This window comes from Filicampus tigris, chromosome 15 (genome assembly GCF_054856515.1).
Source record: "Filicampus tigris isolate MCC_2025a chromosome 15, RoL_Ftig_1.0, whole genome shotgun sequence".
In the NCBI taxonomy this organism is placed as follows: Eukaryota; Metazoa; Chordata; class Actinopteri; order Syngnathiformes; family Syngnathidae; genus Filicampus; species Filicampus tigris.
The window spans coordinates 287,771-304,230 of record NC_141231.1 but is presented as its reverse complement, the minus strand read 5'-3'; the positions used below and the strand labels follow the sequence as shown (position 1 = coordinate 304,230).

At 37.4% G+C, this 16,460-nt stretch overlaps 2 protein-coding genes and 1 pseudogene across 9 annotated transcripts in view; 2 read left to right on the top strand and 1 right to left on the bottom strand.

The window, feature by feature from the left end:
* mapkap1 (MAPK associated protein 1) overlaps nt 1–16,460 on the bottom strand; it is a 70,250-nt gene that overhangs the window by 49,627 nt on the left and 4,163 nt on the right. Inside the window, exons 1-3 of one of the 8 annotated variants that reach the window (XM_086052824.1) lie at nt 11,581–11,752; nt 10,915–11,352; nt 3,084–3,385 (exon numbers count right to left, since the gene is read on the bottom strand). In XM_086052824.1, coding sequence (XP_085908950.1) covers nt 3,084–3,385; nt 10,915–10,943 — 331 coding nt within the window. In that variant the 5' untranslated portion in view covers nt 10,944–11,352; nt 11,581–11,752. Of the gene's footprint in view, nt 1–3,083; nt 3,386–9,724; nt 9,956–10,914; nt 11,522–11,580; nt 11,753–16,460 lie in introns of those variants that run through there. The other 7 variants (XM_086052828.1, XM_086052823.1, XM_086052822.1 and 4 more) reach the window with 7 other exon arrangements.
* Nucleotides 10,942–16,460, top strand: part of LOC147135066 (SWI/SNF-related matrix-associated actin-dependent regulator of chromatin subfamily B member 1) — a 41,449-nt gene continuing 35,930 nt past the window's right edge. Inside the window, exon 1 of the mRNA XM_086052831.1 lies at nt 10,942–11,693. Coding sequence (XP_085908957.1) covers nt 11,679–11,693 — 15 coding nt within the window. The 5' untranslated portion in view covers nt 10,942–11,678. The remainder of the gene's footprint in view (nt 11,694–16,460) is intronic.
* Nucleotides 11,705–16,106, top strand: LOC147135068 (uncharacterized; annotated as a pseudogene).

Sequence of the window (16,460 nt, the reverse complement as noted above, 5' to 3'; positions counted from 1 at the left end):
TCAATGAGACACCACCTTAATGCTTAGCAGGGCTTCAGACTGACCTAAATGGTGGTATTTTGCCCCTAAAATGCATGTGAAATTTGCTAGGATTTTTTTCTTTCTATTATTCTTGAATATTTCAAACCAAATTTTTTACTCAAGTCAGAAGCTGCCCATCACTGACATACAGTTTGCTAACGCATTAACAAAGTCATAATTACCATACATATTGCCAAATTGTGTCGCGTGATGACTTCTTACGCTGCAGCCAAATGTTCTCATTGCAAAACTGAGCTGACAGGTTATCATGAAGGTTTTGAAGTCTTCACAAACAATGGTTTGACTGCAGCCGATGTTAAGGATGTCTGTTAGAATATTTGCCAGGCCATCTTTGAAACGTGTACAGTAACAAGTTGACAAATTCCATAAGGGGGCAGTAACTTTTAAATTGTAATGTAAAGTACTCACCTCACTGACCATTTGACAACATTTATTCAATGCAGTGAAAATGCATGCAATGCCCTAGTGCAACCATAAATAGCACACAATTTGGTTTGCATCTCATTGTAGTCCTTGCAAAGTGCCAGTAATAAATTGGAATTTTATCATATTTTCACAGATTAGACCAAATTTGGGATTATTCATTCAGTGCTCTTACCATAATGACAGGTGTGGGTGGGCATCAGTCTTACCTGGGCACTGACCCCCCAGGATGTTGTCTAAAACGGTGACCGATCGCCACGCAAATGCACATTACTCTTGTCCACTTCAACCTGTTAAAGTATAAAAGTGTTCTGCACAATAGTTTGGATTTATTGACAAAAAACATGATCTCATCATGATCACCTCCACAAAATCAAAAATACCGTGGCGACCGCTTCTCCACTTACACAGGCTGAAGCGGACAAGAGCATGAATGCGCACACGAACCCCAACTGGTTATATTTCGGACATTTAGCTACGCTAAACTAGACTAAACTAGAGGCAGATGGCGACTGGCAGCGGGAAAGCAATCAGGCAAGCATGGATCTTTATCCCCCAGAGTGAAGTAAGACCTCATCAAACACCGGGGGTGTCTTGAAAGTGCGCATCCAACTCCATAGCCGAGTGTGACTGCAATGGAACACACCATTTCGGCTGTTACCTTCCAAATTGGACGGAGTGTTGTGGGTCGAAAAATTGGGGGCATTCCTCATCCAAATAAATGTGCACGTCTCCTCATTCCCACTTCAGTCTCTGTAAATATCCTGACTGGTGTTAAATGCTTCGCTCGTCCTAACCGTGATCAGCAAAGAAGCAGTGTTTTTTTTTGTTTTATCTTTTTTTTAAGCGAAGAAGCAGTGTGCGCACGTATAAATCTATGTAGCTCTGCTCACTTCCACATTTCCTCATTCTCATATAAATCAGCCACGGAGAGGTTAATCCTTTTGGTATGTTGAAGTGGTCATTAGTAGGGATGTCCGCATAAATTTTGGTGCCAACTGATCACTGTTTTTGGACGTTATAAGCAATGAAATTACATTGATTTCCAACGGAGTTTGTAATCGGTCCCTCCAGTGTCACCGACCGAACAAGGATAGAACGTGTGACCATTTGCCTCATTAACAAGAGCCGTTATTCATGGAGTCACTTATTTCCTAATTTTTCCCAAATTTATTGATAAAATAGAAAATGACAACTCTTTTCATTTTCATGATCAAAAAATATATAAAATGAACTTGTTAGTGAAAACATGGCCATCCCAACCGTCCCTTTAAAGCTTTCTCAGTGAGGATTGGATCCCCCTCACTAGCGGCATTTGAACCAGCCTTTTCTTTGCCACTCATTTTGAATGCACAACCAGCTGATCACTAAGAAACCAATACCAACCATCCCTTTAATCAGAATGCTGTGTTTCAACTTTTGGCCCTGCTCGGAACATATTGTTGAAAAAAATATGTCTGGGTTGATTTACCCCTTCCAAGATGTTTTAACAAAGTTCAGAATTTTTTTTAGATTTTGATGCCAATATTATCTTGTTTACGAAAAATTAATAGCAGCTACAAATATCGGTTATCGGCCGCCTTAACTACTAATAATCGGCATCGGCCTTGAAAACATCATATTGGTCTATCGCTAATATTAACTGCACTTCTTAATCACTCAACTTCTTATATAGCTCGATAAACAATAATCCAGTGGCTGTACCACTCCCTACAGGTCACTTCATTTCATGAAACATGATATGTAAACGTCGACTGCACTTCTTAAATGACTCACTCAACTTTCATATAGACCGATAAATAAATAAAACATCCATCCATCCATCAATACATGTATAAAATGAAAGCTTACCCAACTTCCAGTTAGTAACATCACACACGCCAACAGGTAGGAAAAGTAAGATAATATCTATTTATGACACAATATCTTTCTATTTCAATGACGAATAAGCGTCAGTGGTCATTACCACTCGGCGGCGTCTTAAAACATCTTTTCGTCTTTCTTTTGGTTCAAAACATACGGACGAATTCATCATCTTATATCTGACCGCTTAACAACTTTGCATGGATGCTTTTTAATTTGTCATGGCTCAAGTTGCCGCACACTATCGTCTCCGTGTGTACTTAAACTTCTGAGAGCCGTAAATTGAAGTGAAGCCTTACAACAGCGTCACACATCCAACAGCTATCAGAGACGAATGCTCCGATATACAACGGCAGCCAAAACATCACAAAATATACAACATACGTACATGGTGAGCCCCCCGACACCCCTAATACACACACACACACGCACAGTAAGTTTTGTTAACCATGCGAGGTGAAAAGGCTCAAGCATGTTCAAAAGCTGAAAGCAAGCACGGCTGAAAGCTAGCGCGGCTGAAAGCAGCATCGTTAACTTAGTGTTCTGTGAATCTCTCCCTTGCCCTCCACTGTGCTATCAATACAGCAATGGCCATTTAAACCGTAGCCTTTGCGATTCCAAAATTGCACTTTATGAAATTGCGATTATTTTGCAAATATGATTTATCGTTCAGCTCTACCTTGCACGCATTAGTGCATGGAAGGCCTCACAAAAACCCTGTCCTGCTAATCAGGTGACCCCTAAGATAAACCTACCTGTATTGGAGCGTCGACGGATGCCAAAGTCCCAGCTGGAGGTGATGTCCATAGACTGGGAAAGGTCACACGTGTGACTGTCTGTGATGGTGCCAAACCCCTCATTTAAGGAACCGAACATTGCTGACTCATAGCTGCTGCCATGAACTTGAGCCAGATGACATTTCTCCAAATCCACATCCTGGTCGATTAGTACCATTTCACACATTCCTGTATCATCACTGGTCACGTGCGACTGTCTGATGTGAGCCAGAATAATAGCTGGATTGTCCAAGAAGGCCATTTCTTCCCCTTTGTGAAAACTGAGACAGAAATGAAATTAGTTTTTCTTCTCGACTTTACGACTTGCTAATGTCACTGGTTCTCTTTCAAATAAATGAAAAGGCAGAAGGTGTTAATAGCAGTCATATTCTCCATCTCAATTTCTCCTCTGCTCTAAATGACCAAATACCTGTTTGATGGGAATTGAGTTTTATTCAGGTAGCAATTCAACTACCATATGCTCTAAATGACCAAATACCTGTTTGATGGGAATTGAGTTTTATTCAGGTAGCAATTCAACTACCATATTTTCCGGACTATAAGTCACTTTTTTTTTTCATAGTTTGGCCGGGGGCGTGACTTATACTCTGGAGCGACTTATGTGTGAAATTATTAACACATTATATATATCATTTCACATGTCATTGCAGTTCCATCAGCCCAAGGGTGGTTTTTCGTGTCGTGTCCGCGGGAAATACAGAACAACTTCAAAGCATTCCTGGCCAGGCATGTTATATATGGTTAGAAAACTGAGTTTCCGCAGATTTGAATAATACCAAACATTATAATATACAATCATATCTGCAGGCTCGGAGAGCAATTAAGTCAAACAATCGCTAACACACACGGGACTCACCATTTCAGCCTTATAAATGTCCGACACAATTTCATAATCCATCATCAATGATCATATTATGTCAACAAGGGTCCAGTAAAAGTATTCCAGTAATATAGTTAGTCCACAACAAGCCTGAGATACACATCCTTCGATGGCTTTAGCAAAAGGAGATTTCAAAACATAGACTGGACCTTATGTTTGATTGATTACTTACTTGATCCAAGAAACAAATGTTTCCCGTGTCAGGAGTTCAACAACAGCCAATGAACTAATTACATGAGTAAATAGTACCACCCCAGCATATGGACGATTCGTCAATTGTGTTTGCAGTCACAACCAGACTTGCTAAGATGGTGATTGACGCATTCAATGGCCAATGAAATTCTTCAAAAAAAACATGTAAACTTTAGAACAAAAACAAACACCGTGCATAACTTGCGTAACACACTTTCAAAGCGATCGAATCGATCTACAACCGTTTTGGTGAGTTTAAAGTTATCTTACCTGTTGTAAATTCCTCATTAGTGCATCGTTTATACAGGCCTTGCTTTACTGTTTAATTTGTGTGTTTTACACCAGGCATGTTTTTGGGCAGCTAATGGGTCCTTTCTTTACGTTGATTTATGTCGGGCATATTGTTGGACAACTAAATGGGGTCCTTACGAGAGACGTTTCGAGTCTGTTACCCGTTAGCAGCAGATGCGCGCCTCTTCGTCATCGTGTACGCGCCGGTATTGAGCTAGTTGTTGAGCTCTGTGGAATGGATTGAGTGCTATTAAAACCACGTTGTTCCATATCACTGTGTCCGGTCACGCTCTTTGAGTCGAGTGACTATGTGGATGAGGCGCTCCGGTGAATCCCCCCAAATTCACATAAAGTCCTAACTCCGCAACATTACTGTAACGTTCTTGTAATTCTACATGTGTACAATTTTATTATTTTGATTTAGATGGACACATTTATTAGCGTTACGCAACGGAGACAACTTGGTTTCCGGGGAGTTGAGGAGGGGCGTTGTGTAATGTAACGTAAGCATACCGTTCAGCCTGTTGTTGTCTCTATTGTATTTTTATTTTAAATTGTTAATTTAAATTTTAAATGACATGTCTATTCTTGGTGTTGGATTTTATCAAATAAATGTCCTTAAAAAATGCTATTTATACTCCAGTGTGACTTAGATGTGTTTTTTTCAACTTTATTATGCATTTTAAGGCTGATGCGACTTGTACTCCGGAACGACTTATAGTCCGAAAAATACGGTACAACTTTTCCTAATAAGTACAGCTGTAATTAAAGTACTTTCCGGACTTATAAGTCACTACTTTTTTTCCCCAAACCCTGCATCTTTTAATGTGATGCTGTTTATTCATACATTTTCTTGACAATAGTCAACCCGCCAATAGATTTACCATAGTCTCGTCGCACCTAACTAACGAAATTACCGAACACGCAACAGTGGACCAATTAAACTGTCCAAATCTGCTCTCATACTGAAAACTCATCAGCCATTTGCGGTTGGAGGACGAACGCGTGAAAGCTTCTTTATACTCCCACGTACATGGGGGGGGGACAACGACCGCATCGTATCACATGACCAACGCATGCCGTGCACACGACTAAAATTGTTGCTACGTGTAGAATTCAGCATGCATCAGCTGTTGTGATTGGTCCATTTAGTCACATGCTGTTGATGACGTAGAACTTAGCTTTCCCCGGCTAGGCTCAATACAAAATATGTCTTGAAGGGTAATATATTTGTCACCAGGGAGGAGAGGATCCACACCACGCAGCTCGTTGCTGCTGCTGCAAAGCAAGCTAGCTTGGTGGCGGCGTAGGTTGTATGTGCATGCGTAAAGAAGTCTACACACGCACATACCACTGCCTTCTAGATAAATTTTGCAATACAATTAAATGCACCATCTAGTCATCAAGGTCCCTTTGTTCTAGTAGGAACGGACTCCATGGTTGTCGCTTTGTTCCTTATTCCGCAAAGTAAAAACGACGACTGGAATTGGCCTTAAAATGCAGAGGAAACTCGGCGAGAAAGTTGGCTTGACATTCGATATTCATGAGTTAGGGACCGTCCACAAATGTCATGTTCAAGTGTGTCATAAATAGACAAAAATATTCACCAAAAATCAGTTAATTAACATTGTCATTCTGATTGCTGTAGTATATGGCAAAGGGGGGCATCTAACTCCTACACCTCCATTTTTTGCCATGTAGGTCATTTTGGAGAAGTTGGAGCCAATATCAAACTACTGGCAAAAATATTCATAAAAAAAACAGGTGAAACACCTTTTCTCATTCTGATTGCTGTAGTAGGTGATAAAGGAAGGCCTATAACTACTACACTTCAAATTTTTCTGATATTGGTCATTCTGGAAGTCCACTGATAGTGTAGTGGTACACACGCCTGAGTTGTGTGCGGGCAGCGTGGGATCGATTCCCGCTCAGTGACAGTGTCTATGTGTGCCCTGCGACTGGCTGGCGACCAGTTCGGGGTGTAGTCTGCCTTCGCCCATTGACGGCTGGGATAGGCTCCAGCAACTACCCGCGACCCTGTATAGGATAAGCGGTTTGGAAGATGGAAGATGGTCATTCTGGAGAGGTTCGAGCCAATTTAAGGACCATTATCAAACTGTATTGGCAAAAATATTGATAAAAATCAGGTGAAACACTATCTCATTCTGATTGCCGTAGTTGGTGGCAAAGGGAGGCATCTACGGTAACTACTACATCTCAAATATTCATCATATAGGTCATTTTGGAGAAGTTGGAGCCAATCCAAGTATGAGTATAAGTGTTTTTCACAGGACAGCGACATTGTGTTTTAGCGTGCATGCATGCTGCTACCGTGTCTTTAAAGCTATCGTATGTTTTACCATGCCTGCGCCTAATAATATGGTGCGCCTTATGCATGTATTAAATACAGAAATAGCACCCGTAACTGAGACTTCACCCTTTAATACGATATATGGCAAAAATTTGAGTTGTAGTAGTTAGAGGCCTTGCTTTGCCACCTACTACAGTGCTCAGGATGAGAAAAAGTAATTCACCTGATTTTTATGAATATTTGTGTCAATTTAGGACTATACTCATCCTTGAATTGGCTCCAACTTCCCCAAAATGACCTATATGGCGAAGGTGTAGTACTTAGATGCCTCCCTCTGCCATCTACTACAGCAATCAGAATGAGAAAAAGTGTTCCACCTTATTTTTTTATGAATATTTGTGTCAATTTAGCACTATACACATCCTTGAATTGGCTCCAACTTCTCCAAAATGACCCATATGATGAACATTTGAGGTGTAGTAGTTAGAGGGTTTGCTTTGCCATCTACTACAGCAATCAGAATGAGAAAAAGTGTGTCAGCTGATTTTTTTTATGAATATTTGTGTCAATTTAGCATTATACTCATCCTTGAATTGGCTCCAACTTCTCCAAAATGATCTATATAATGAAAATTTGAGGTGTAGTAGCTAGATGTCTCCCTTTGCCACCTACTACAGCAATCACAATGCCAAAATGTTAATTAACTGATTTTTGGTGAATATTTTTGTCTATTTATGACACCCTCTAACATGAAATTTGTGGACGGTCCCTAACTCGTGAACATCGAACGTCAAGCCAACCTTTTCTTGCAAGGAAATTTATGCCGTCATTATTGTAGCAAAACCATTTACAAATGCGTATTTCAATCCACAAATGTGTAAAAAGAATCCGTATCCGTAAACAGTCACAAAAGCGTATTGAAAATCCACAAATGCGTAATTCAAGTCACAAATGCATATTGAGAATACACAAATACGTAACTGAAGTCACAAATGCGTATTGAGAATACACAAATGTGTAACTGAAGTCACAAATGCGTATTGAGACTCCACAAATGCGTAACTGAAGTCACAAATGTGAGTTAGGTCAAGTTAGTACCAGATTGGCACATTCAGAATTGTCCGTTCAATAACTCCAAAATGCAACGTCATTGTAACGCAAAGGATGGCTTTATGATTTTGGGGGCATATTTATTTACACCCATGAAGTTATTGAGCAGTAATAACACCCAAATATATTTTTAAACATTCTGAAAATTACATGAAATACTATTTTCACAAACTAAGAGTTGTAGTAGAAGCAAGTAGTCCCCATCAATGTGTGATACGGTTTTGGGGGCCTAATTATGTACACCCATGAAGTTATTGGGCAGTAATAACAACGAAAAATTATGGAAAATTCTAAAAATTACATGAAATTGTATTTTCACAAAATGAGAGGTGTAGTATAAGCAGGTAGTGCCCATCAATGTGTGATGTGATTTTGGGGGCCTAAGTATGTACACCCATGAAGTTATTGAGCAGTAATAACACCCCAAAATTAAAAAAAAAAAATCTGAAAATTACATGAAATACTATTTTCACAAAATAAGAGTTGTAGTATAAGCATGTAGTGCCAATCAATATATAATGTTATTTTGGAGACATAATTATGTACACCCATGAAGTTATTGATCAGTAATAACACCCCAAAATTAAAAAAATAAAATCTGAAAATTACATGAAATACTATTTTCACAAAATAAGAGTTGTAGTATAAACTGGTAGTGCCCATCAATATTTGATGTGATTTTAGAGGCCTAATTATGTATTACCATGACATTATTGAGCAGTAATAAGAACTAAAAAGAATTGTAAAAATCTGAAAATTACATGAAATTGTATTTTCATAGTATAAGAGTTTTAGGATAAGCAGGTAGTCCCCATCCATATGTGATTTAATTTTGGAGGTCTAATTCTATACTGTCATAAAGTTACCAAACAGTATTTAACAACAAAAATCTTTCTAAAAAATGCAGAAAATTGTATTTTCATAATATGAGTTGTAGTGTAAGCAGGAAGTCCCCATCGATGTGTGACATGACTTTTGAGACCAAATGATTAACACTCATGAAGTTATTGAGTATTGATACAAACTCTCCCTTTAAAATCTGTTCTTTGGGGTGGGGGGTACACAAAATGAGGGTTGTACTGTAACCAACTGATGATCTTTTAAGTGTGTAATTAAAGAAGAAACACGACAATGAATAATGACGTTTTATATTTGAAATAGTTTGTTTTCTTGTCGGCGATTGCTATTTGTTGACGGTCCCTCGGCACTGCCTCCGCGTCAGCCCTTCATAGGAAACAACGGCATATTCCTCGCTTCGATGACAATCAGTTGTGCTAAAAATCAACTCATATCAGCTTGTAGCTCGTTGGCTACATCACTGTGGTTAGAGAGAAGCATTGTTTGTGTTTTAATAATGCTGCGTTATTACGTTATTGGACTGACAACTCCGAATGTGCCAATCTGATGCTAACTTTCCCGGACTACAAAAGTGTGACAAAAATCTGCAAATGTGTACATTGATTTGTATGCGCAAATACATGGTTGTATGCGTGGGGTACTTGCACGTTGGGGTACTGGCAACCCTGATTTGACATGCAACAATGTGGAAAAGATGAAAGCAAGTCATACTTTGTTCCTCAATTTACGTGAACATCGACATGGAGGCTAGTCGATGCAGTTTAACCCGCTACTTGTTTCTTTTTCTATCCAGGGAACTTCCGTTTGCTATGTTACATGTCGTCAGGCATCGTTTAAAAAGCTAGCTTTCATGAGACGCACATGTACAATCTAACTACTAAGATTAACAAATTGAAAATACAAACGATAAATGCACCAATTCATCTTGTTCTAAGTAACATAGTCGACGATGGTTACCTGGTTTGATCCCGCCGCTCAGTCACAGCGGTCACACAAAATTCATTGGAACAATGTTAATGAAATCAAATCTTATCTTCCAATTGAATCTGATGGATAATTAATATTACACTGATAATATAAACTGCACTGCTTGCCATTGGCGACTTCTTTTCACCTGCTTTGCATCTCACTTTATGGCGCACCACTGCCGCTTAAAGTTCCGGAGTATGGATAAGAGACACTCATCTCATTTCTTCGTTTGTGACGTCCTCGAACCGCACTCTTCTGTTTACAAGACAGCGCCTCCTGACGGAGACCCCGCGTCGAGCCTCTTCGGATTCTCGATTTAGCTTCGAAATTTTCTTTTCCTAGGCCTAATCCCGATACCCACACTACACTTTACGCTCCTCATTTATTTTCATTTATTTTATTTTTTTAATCTATGAAATTTGTACAACAAGTATACAAAATACTTGTATGCAACACTGAGTATACAATACACGTTACTAACATTCGAAAATATTTATATATATAATATATTTAGTACAAATACAAATTGTTTTTATTTTAAATTTTTTGGTCAGACTTAACGGTCCTAAGTGTACAAGTAGTAGAAGTGGAAGTAGTGTTCGAGAGCACAGGTTACGAGCCAACGATTTTTTTTTTCAATTGAAAAAATACATACAACATTCAGGCAATCCAATTAACATATTTTACATACATATACAACAATATAACCCCACAAAATTCTATATTAAAATAAATAAATAAAATTGCAATACAATAAAGAAAATAAATGGATCAATGGATGTGAAATTTCCCTCAAAAAATGTATAAATTAACAATAGTTCAGTTTTTTTCCACTTAGATTTGAACAGAGTTCAATTATTTGTTTACCATTCAATTTAATCCTGTAATTCGTTTTACACATATATATTGTCTTCTCCAAATTTTTCAAAAATGTAGCACTGATGGGGGCAGTCAAAAAACAAATGAGTCACACTTTCATCTGTGTGTCCTTGCATTGGCAATATCATTCGGACCATAAACATTACCAATTATAAAGTTCAAAATATCCACTTTTAAAAACAAAATAATCCAACATCCGTCATCTGAGATTATAGATTCCAATACATCCCCGAAACATTTTTGGAATGACATCAAAGACTTGCTTTCAATGCTTTCATGTATAGAAAAGGGATCCTTACCCTCTACAATGAAAAAGGTTTGATAACATCACTCAGGGAGTGATTGGAGGCACCTGCGCCTGGCTAAGTATCTGGCTGCTAGATGCTTCGGTGTGAACGCCAAAATGCCACCAAGAAAAAGCCCGACACCGGAGGAGTTCGAGGAAATAAAAACTTCTCTCAACTCTTTAACCGAGGACGTGACGGCTGGAGGAGATCAAACAACTGCGCCTCCACAACGCGGAAAAGGAGCGGCAAATTGAGGTACTGGAGCGGCGAGTGGACGAACTGGAGCAATACTCCCGCATGAATGATGTGGTCATTACGGGCATCAAAATCAAGCCGCGCACGTATGCGCGTGCGGTGACCGCGGACAGCGTGGAGCCTAGCGAACAGGAGACACGCTCAGTGGAGCAACATGGCGCATCCTACCTCCGAAGCAAGGGGATAGAGATGGACCTGGAACACATAACACATCGAGGCGTGTCACTCACGGCCCATGAGGAACACGAGACCACTAATTGTGATAATGAGATTTGTCAACCGGAAAAATAAGATGCCACTTGTGAAACAAGGACGCAAACTCAAAGGAACGGACTTTTTCATGAATGATCACTTAACCAGGAAAAATGCTGACATCGCAAAAAAGGCAAGACAACTCAAAAAGCAACGCAAGATTCAACACACCTGGGTAACAAGCTGTAAGATATTCATCAAACTGAACGGGACTCAAGAAGAAGCACAAGTGCTGATGGTGAGGAACATCGAGTTGGACAAGTACTGATATGAACAGAATCAAGGTAACACGACCCTGTATATCCAACATGTTCAACACCACTAACACACAGACTACATCAAGGAACAACGGAAATATGAACATGCAACAGAGAACTCTCTACCATAAACAGATGGAGCTGGAAACTCTTGAATACATGGAGCACAACACAACGGATCTTAATACAGAAATAGATCTTGATAACAACTTTCTCTCTTCCATCGTTAACAACTGTGATTATTTTACATAAGAACAGTATGAAAATAGTATGGAATCAGTGGGTAAACTTTCAATAGTACATTTTAAGAGTAGAAGCATGTACTAAAATTTCATCTCTATCAAAGAATAGTTAAAGCAATTCACTCAGCCATTTAGTGTCATTGCCGTTACAGAAACTTGGTTCAATGGTGATAGAGGTATTGATTTTTGTCTCGATGATTATGAATTATACTATATGAATATAGAAAAAAATGGGGGGTGGGGTTGTTTTATACACTCACAAATCAATAAAATATATGGTCTTAACAGATATGACAAATGCAATAGATGGAACATTGGAATGCTTGACTGTGGAAATTCATAATGAAAAGAAGAAAAATATAATTATAAGTTGTGTATATCGATCACCCGGTTCAAATATAGGGAGCTTCAGTGAATGGATGGAGAAATTATTTTCCACTGTAAATCAAAAAACCTTAATTATATGTGGTGATTTCAATATTGATCTATTAAATCCAACCAAACTGAAAATCATAGATGACTTTTTGGATATGATGTCCCTTTTATCCAAAAATAACAAAGCCAAGCAGAATAACATCACACAGTGCCACTATTATTGACAACATCTACACTAACATCATGGGAAATCTAACCACGAGCGGCCTGTTTGTGATATCACTGACCACTTACCTGTATTTATTTTGTTTGACTGTGCTGCAAAGAAAATTAAAGGTGACATGAAAATTACTCACAAACGAATACGAACTGAAGAAAATATAAACGCCTTTAATAATAGTCTAATGTTCCAGGATTGGAGCACAGTCTATAGGGAATCAGATGTGGATAGTGCTTATGGTCATTTCTTAGACATTTTCACTTATCTGTATAATACACACTGCCCTGCTGAAGAACGCAGTACAAAGAAGAAAATATATAAAAGTATGTGCGCTCCAAAGGAATCATAAATGCTTGTAAAAAGAAAAACTATCTCTATAAATTGTTCATTAAGTTCAAAACTAAAGAAGCAGAACAAAGATATATGATTTATAAAAATCAATTAACAGACATAAGAACTAGCAAAAAGCTGTATTGTAAAAAAATATGTGAGACTAAAAATAATACAAAAAAAACTTGGGATATACTGAACAACTTAATTAAACAGGGATCTGCTAAAGCAACATATCCTGATTATTTCATTGATAAGAATGGTGTAAATCAAAATATGGATAACATAGTAAACAGTTTTAATACATTTTTTGTAAATGTTGGCCCGGAGTTGGCTGGTGAGATTCCAGACCAGGACATTAACCAATGTAATCAAACAAATAGTAGGAACCCTTACTCTATTTTTCTTTCAGCCGTAAATGAGCAGGAGGTGACAAACATTGTTCTCAAATGCAAAAATAAGATTTCCACTGACTGCCATGATATCCATATGATAATTGTCAAAAAGTTCATGCATAACATTGTAACACCTCTGACCTATATCTGTAATCTATCATTCCAATCTGGCCATTTTCCAAGTAAAATGAAAGTTGCTAAAGTAATTCCATTGTACAAAAATGACAGCAAAGACAGCCACACAAACTATAGACCTATATCTCTACTACCACGATTTTACAAAATCTTGGAAAAACTTTTTAATTCCCGAGTGGAAAAGTTTCTTTGCAAACATCAGATAATTAATCATGGTCAATATGGATTTAGAACAAAAACAACCACCTCAATGGCAATAATTGAAGCAATAGAAGTGATCACTAATGCACTGGACCAAAAAAAGCATACTATTGGAATCTTTATCGACTTGAAAAAAGCTTTTGATACAATCAATTAACCAATTCTACTCAACAAACTTAATTTATATGGTATTAGGGGGGTTGCTGGGGAGTGGTTAAGAAGCTATTTAACAGGCAGGGTACAATATGTTTAAATGGGACCTTACTCATCAAAAAATCTCAGCATTTCTTGTGGTGTCCCCCAGGGGTCCGTTTTGGGACCAAAACTTTTCAATGTCTATATCAATGATATATTTGACATATCTCAATCACCAAAATTTATACTCTTTGCTGATGATACCAATATATTTTTTAGCAGTAATGATTATAATGAACTTGTAAACATGGTAAATGAGGAATTAAATAAATTGAAGAAGTGGTTGGATAATGATACATTAACATTAAATCTGGGTAAGACAAAGGCAATGATGTTTGGTAATTCTACAACCAGTTCAAGACTACAGATTATGATTGAAGGTGTTCGTATTGAGTATTTAGATGAGAATACATTTTTAGGGGTTATATTAGACAGTAAATTATCATGGAAAGCCCACATCAGACACATAAAAACAAAAATCTCCAAAAGTCTGTCAATTATAATTAGAGTTCAACCATTTATTGATGAAAATGCACTCGGTACTTTATACTACTCCTTGGTACTACCATATTTTACGTATTGTATTGAAGTGTGGGGAAACAATTACCAATATACAATCAATCCATTAGTTACTTTACAGAAACGAGCTGTGCGGATTATTCACAAGGTTGGATTTCTTGAACACACTCACAATCTTTTCATTCAGTCAAAACTATGAAAAATACATGATCTTGTAAAATATTATACATTAATAATTTTATTCAAAGCTTTCAACAAACAACTACCAATTAACATACAGCAGTTTTTCACAATTCGGGAAAAAACACATAATTTGAGAGGATATGGAGATTTCACATTAACTAGAGTCCGATCTACTCGGAAAAGCTTTTGTGTATCTGTATGTGGTGTGAAACTTTGGAACAGCCTGGATATCCAACACAAGCTGTGCCAAAATATTCACAGATTTAAACAGTTATATAAATATATGCTCTGGTCACAATATAGTGAGAGCGGGTCTTCATGCCATGCATCTGCAATGTGCAATTATGCAATATGGAATCAATTCTCTGTCTTGAAATGTTAATGCGTGCTTCTTGTTCCTCACCAAGTTGGTATGTATTGTCTATTACCCTTCTGGTATCGTTGTTCTTACGATTGCTGGTATGTGCTTTCTTTATGTAGTCTCTTACCATTGCTGGTATGATCTTTTCTTTGTTGTTTCTTACCATTATTGGTATATCCTTGTCTTACCATGGCTGGTATGTATTATTATTAATCTAAGTTAACAGTTAACTGAATGAATGAACAAAACTATATTGCTCTTATTTTCATTCATATGTTGGTTATATATTGCAATACTGTGGTCAATTTTGCCTTTTCTTTTTGTTTATTGTTCTGGACGATGTTAAAGGACAGAAGGAAGTATTTAAACTGTTAAATTATTGATGAGAAATAGGGGTGGGATTAAATAAGTTTTTCTTCTTCCCACTCCTTTTCGAGTGTTAATGATTTGATTGGAATATCGAACCTGTATATTTTCTGCTTTAAGTATTGCTCAAGTCTTTTTTGTTTGTTGTTTGTTTGATTTTTGTATGCAGGTCATATATGTTTTATAAGTAATTTTGCTCGAAACAAATACAAAAGAAAGAATGAACATGATTGCCTTAACCAAATAAGGATCTATTGAAACTTGATACAGTAATTGGAGTAATTGCTCTGCCCTGGATAAGCCCTGGTGTATGCAAATCAACTCAAACATGTTTTGGCTAAATTAGTCGATGAATATCAATCTGCTTTCATTAGAGCCCGAAATATTCATGACAATGTTAGATTAATACTAGACATGCTGGACTGTCAATCGTACTTTGAAACTGAGGGTTTTGTTCTGTTCATTGATATCTTTAAAGCGTTTGATTCCACTGAACATACATTTTTAATCAATACACTTGGGACATTTGGCTTCGGGGTAGGTTCTGTGAGGTTATTAAAATAGTTTGTAATGACATAGATAGCTACATCATTTTAAACCCAGGGATGACCCCTAAAATGCAGATTCTTAGAAGGTTGTCCGGTATCACCAAATAATTTCATCCAGTGTATCCAAATATTGGCATATTTGATCGTTAATCACTCAGAAATTAAGGCGGGAATTATACATTTCGAATAAGTCAATTTGCGGATGATACAGTTTTATTTTGAAAAGACAAATCAACAATTGATAAGTTAAAAGTGATATCTATTTTCTCCAAAGCATCTGGTTTAAATTTGAATCCGAACAAATGTGAAATTCTCCCATTGTGATGAAGTCCAAATCATGTCTATACCTATTAAAAAGGAAGTAAAATATTTGGGTTTAAATCTAAAAAAAAAAAAATAACTTGAAGGAGAGTAACAACTATAATGACACGTTTTGGAAAAGACACTAAATTATTGGCTAACTAAAAACCTCTCAATTTTTGGATGAAACATACTATCCAAGGCTGAAGGCATTACAAATCTGCTCTATCCATGTCAGTCTATATTTATTGCTCCTCAAAACATTAAGAAAGCCACCTCAATTATATATAACTTCATATGGATAAATAAAACATCATGTAAGAAAGTCACAATGAGTCAAAATGCCCAAAAGAAAGGAGGTTTGAAGACAGTGGACTTTGAATCAATGTTTAGAATAAATTGGATAAAAGCCATCCATCCATTC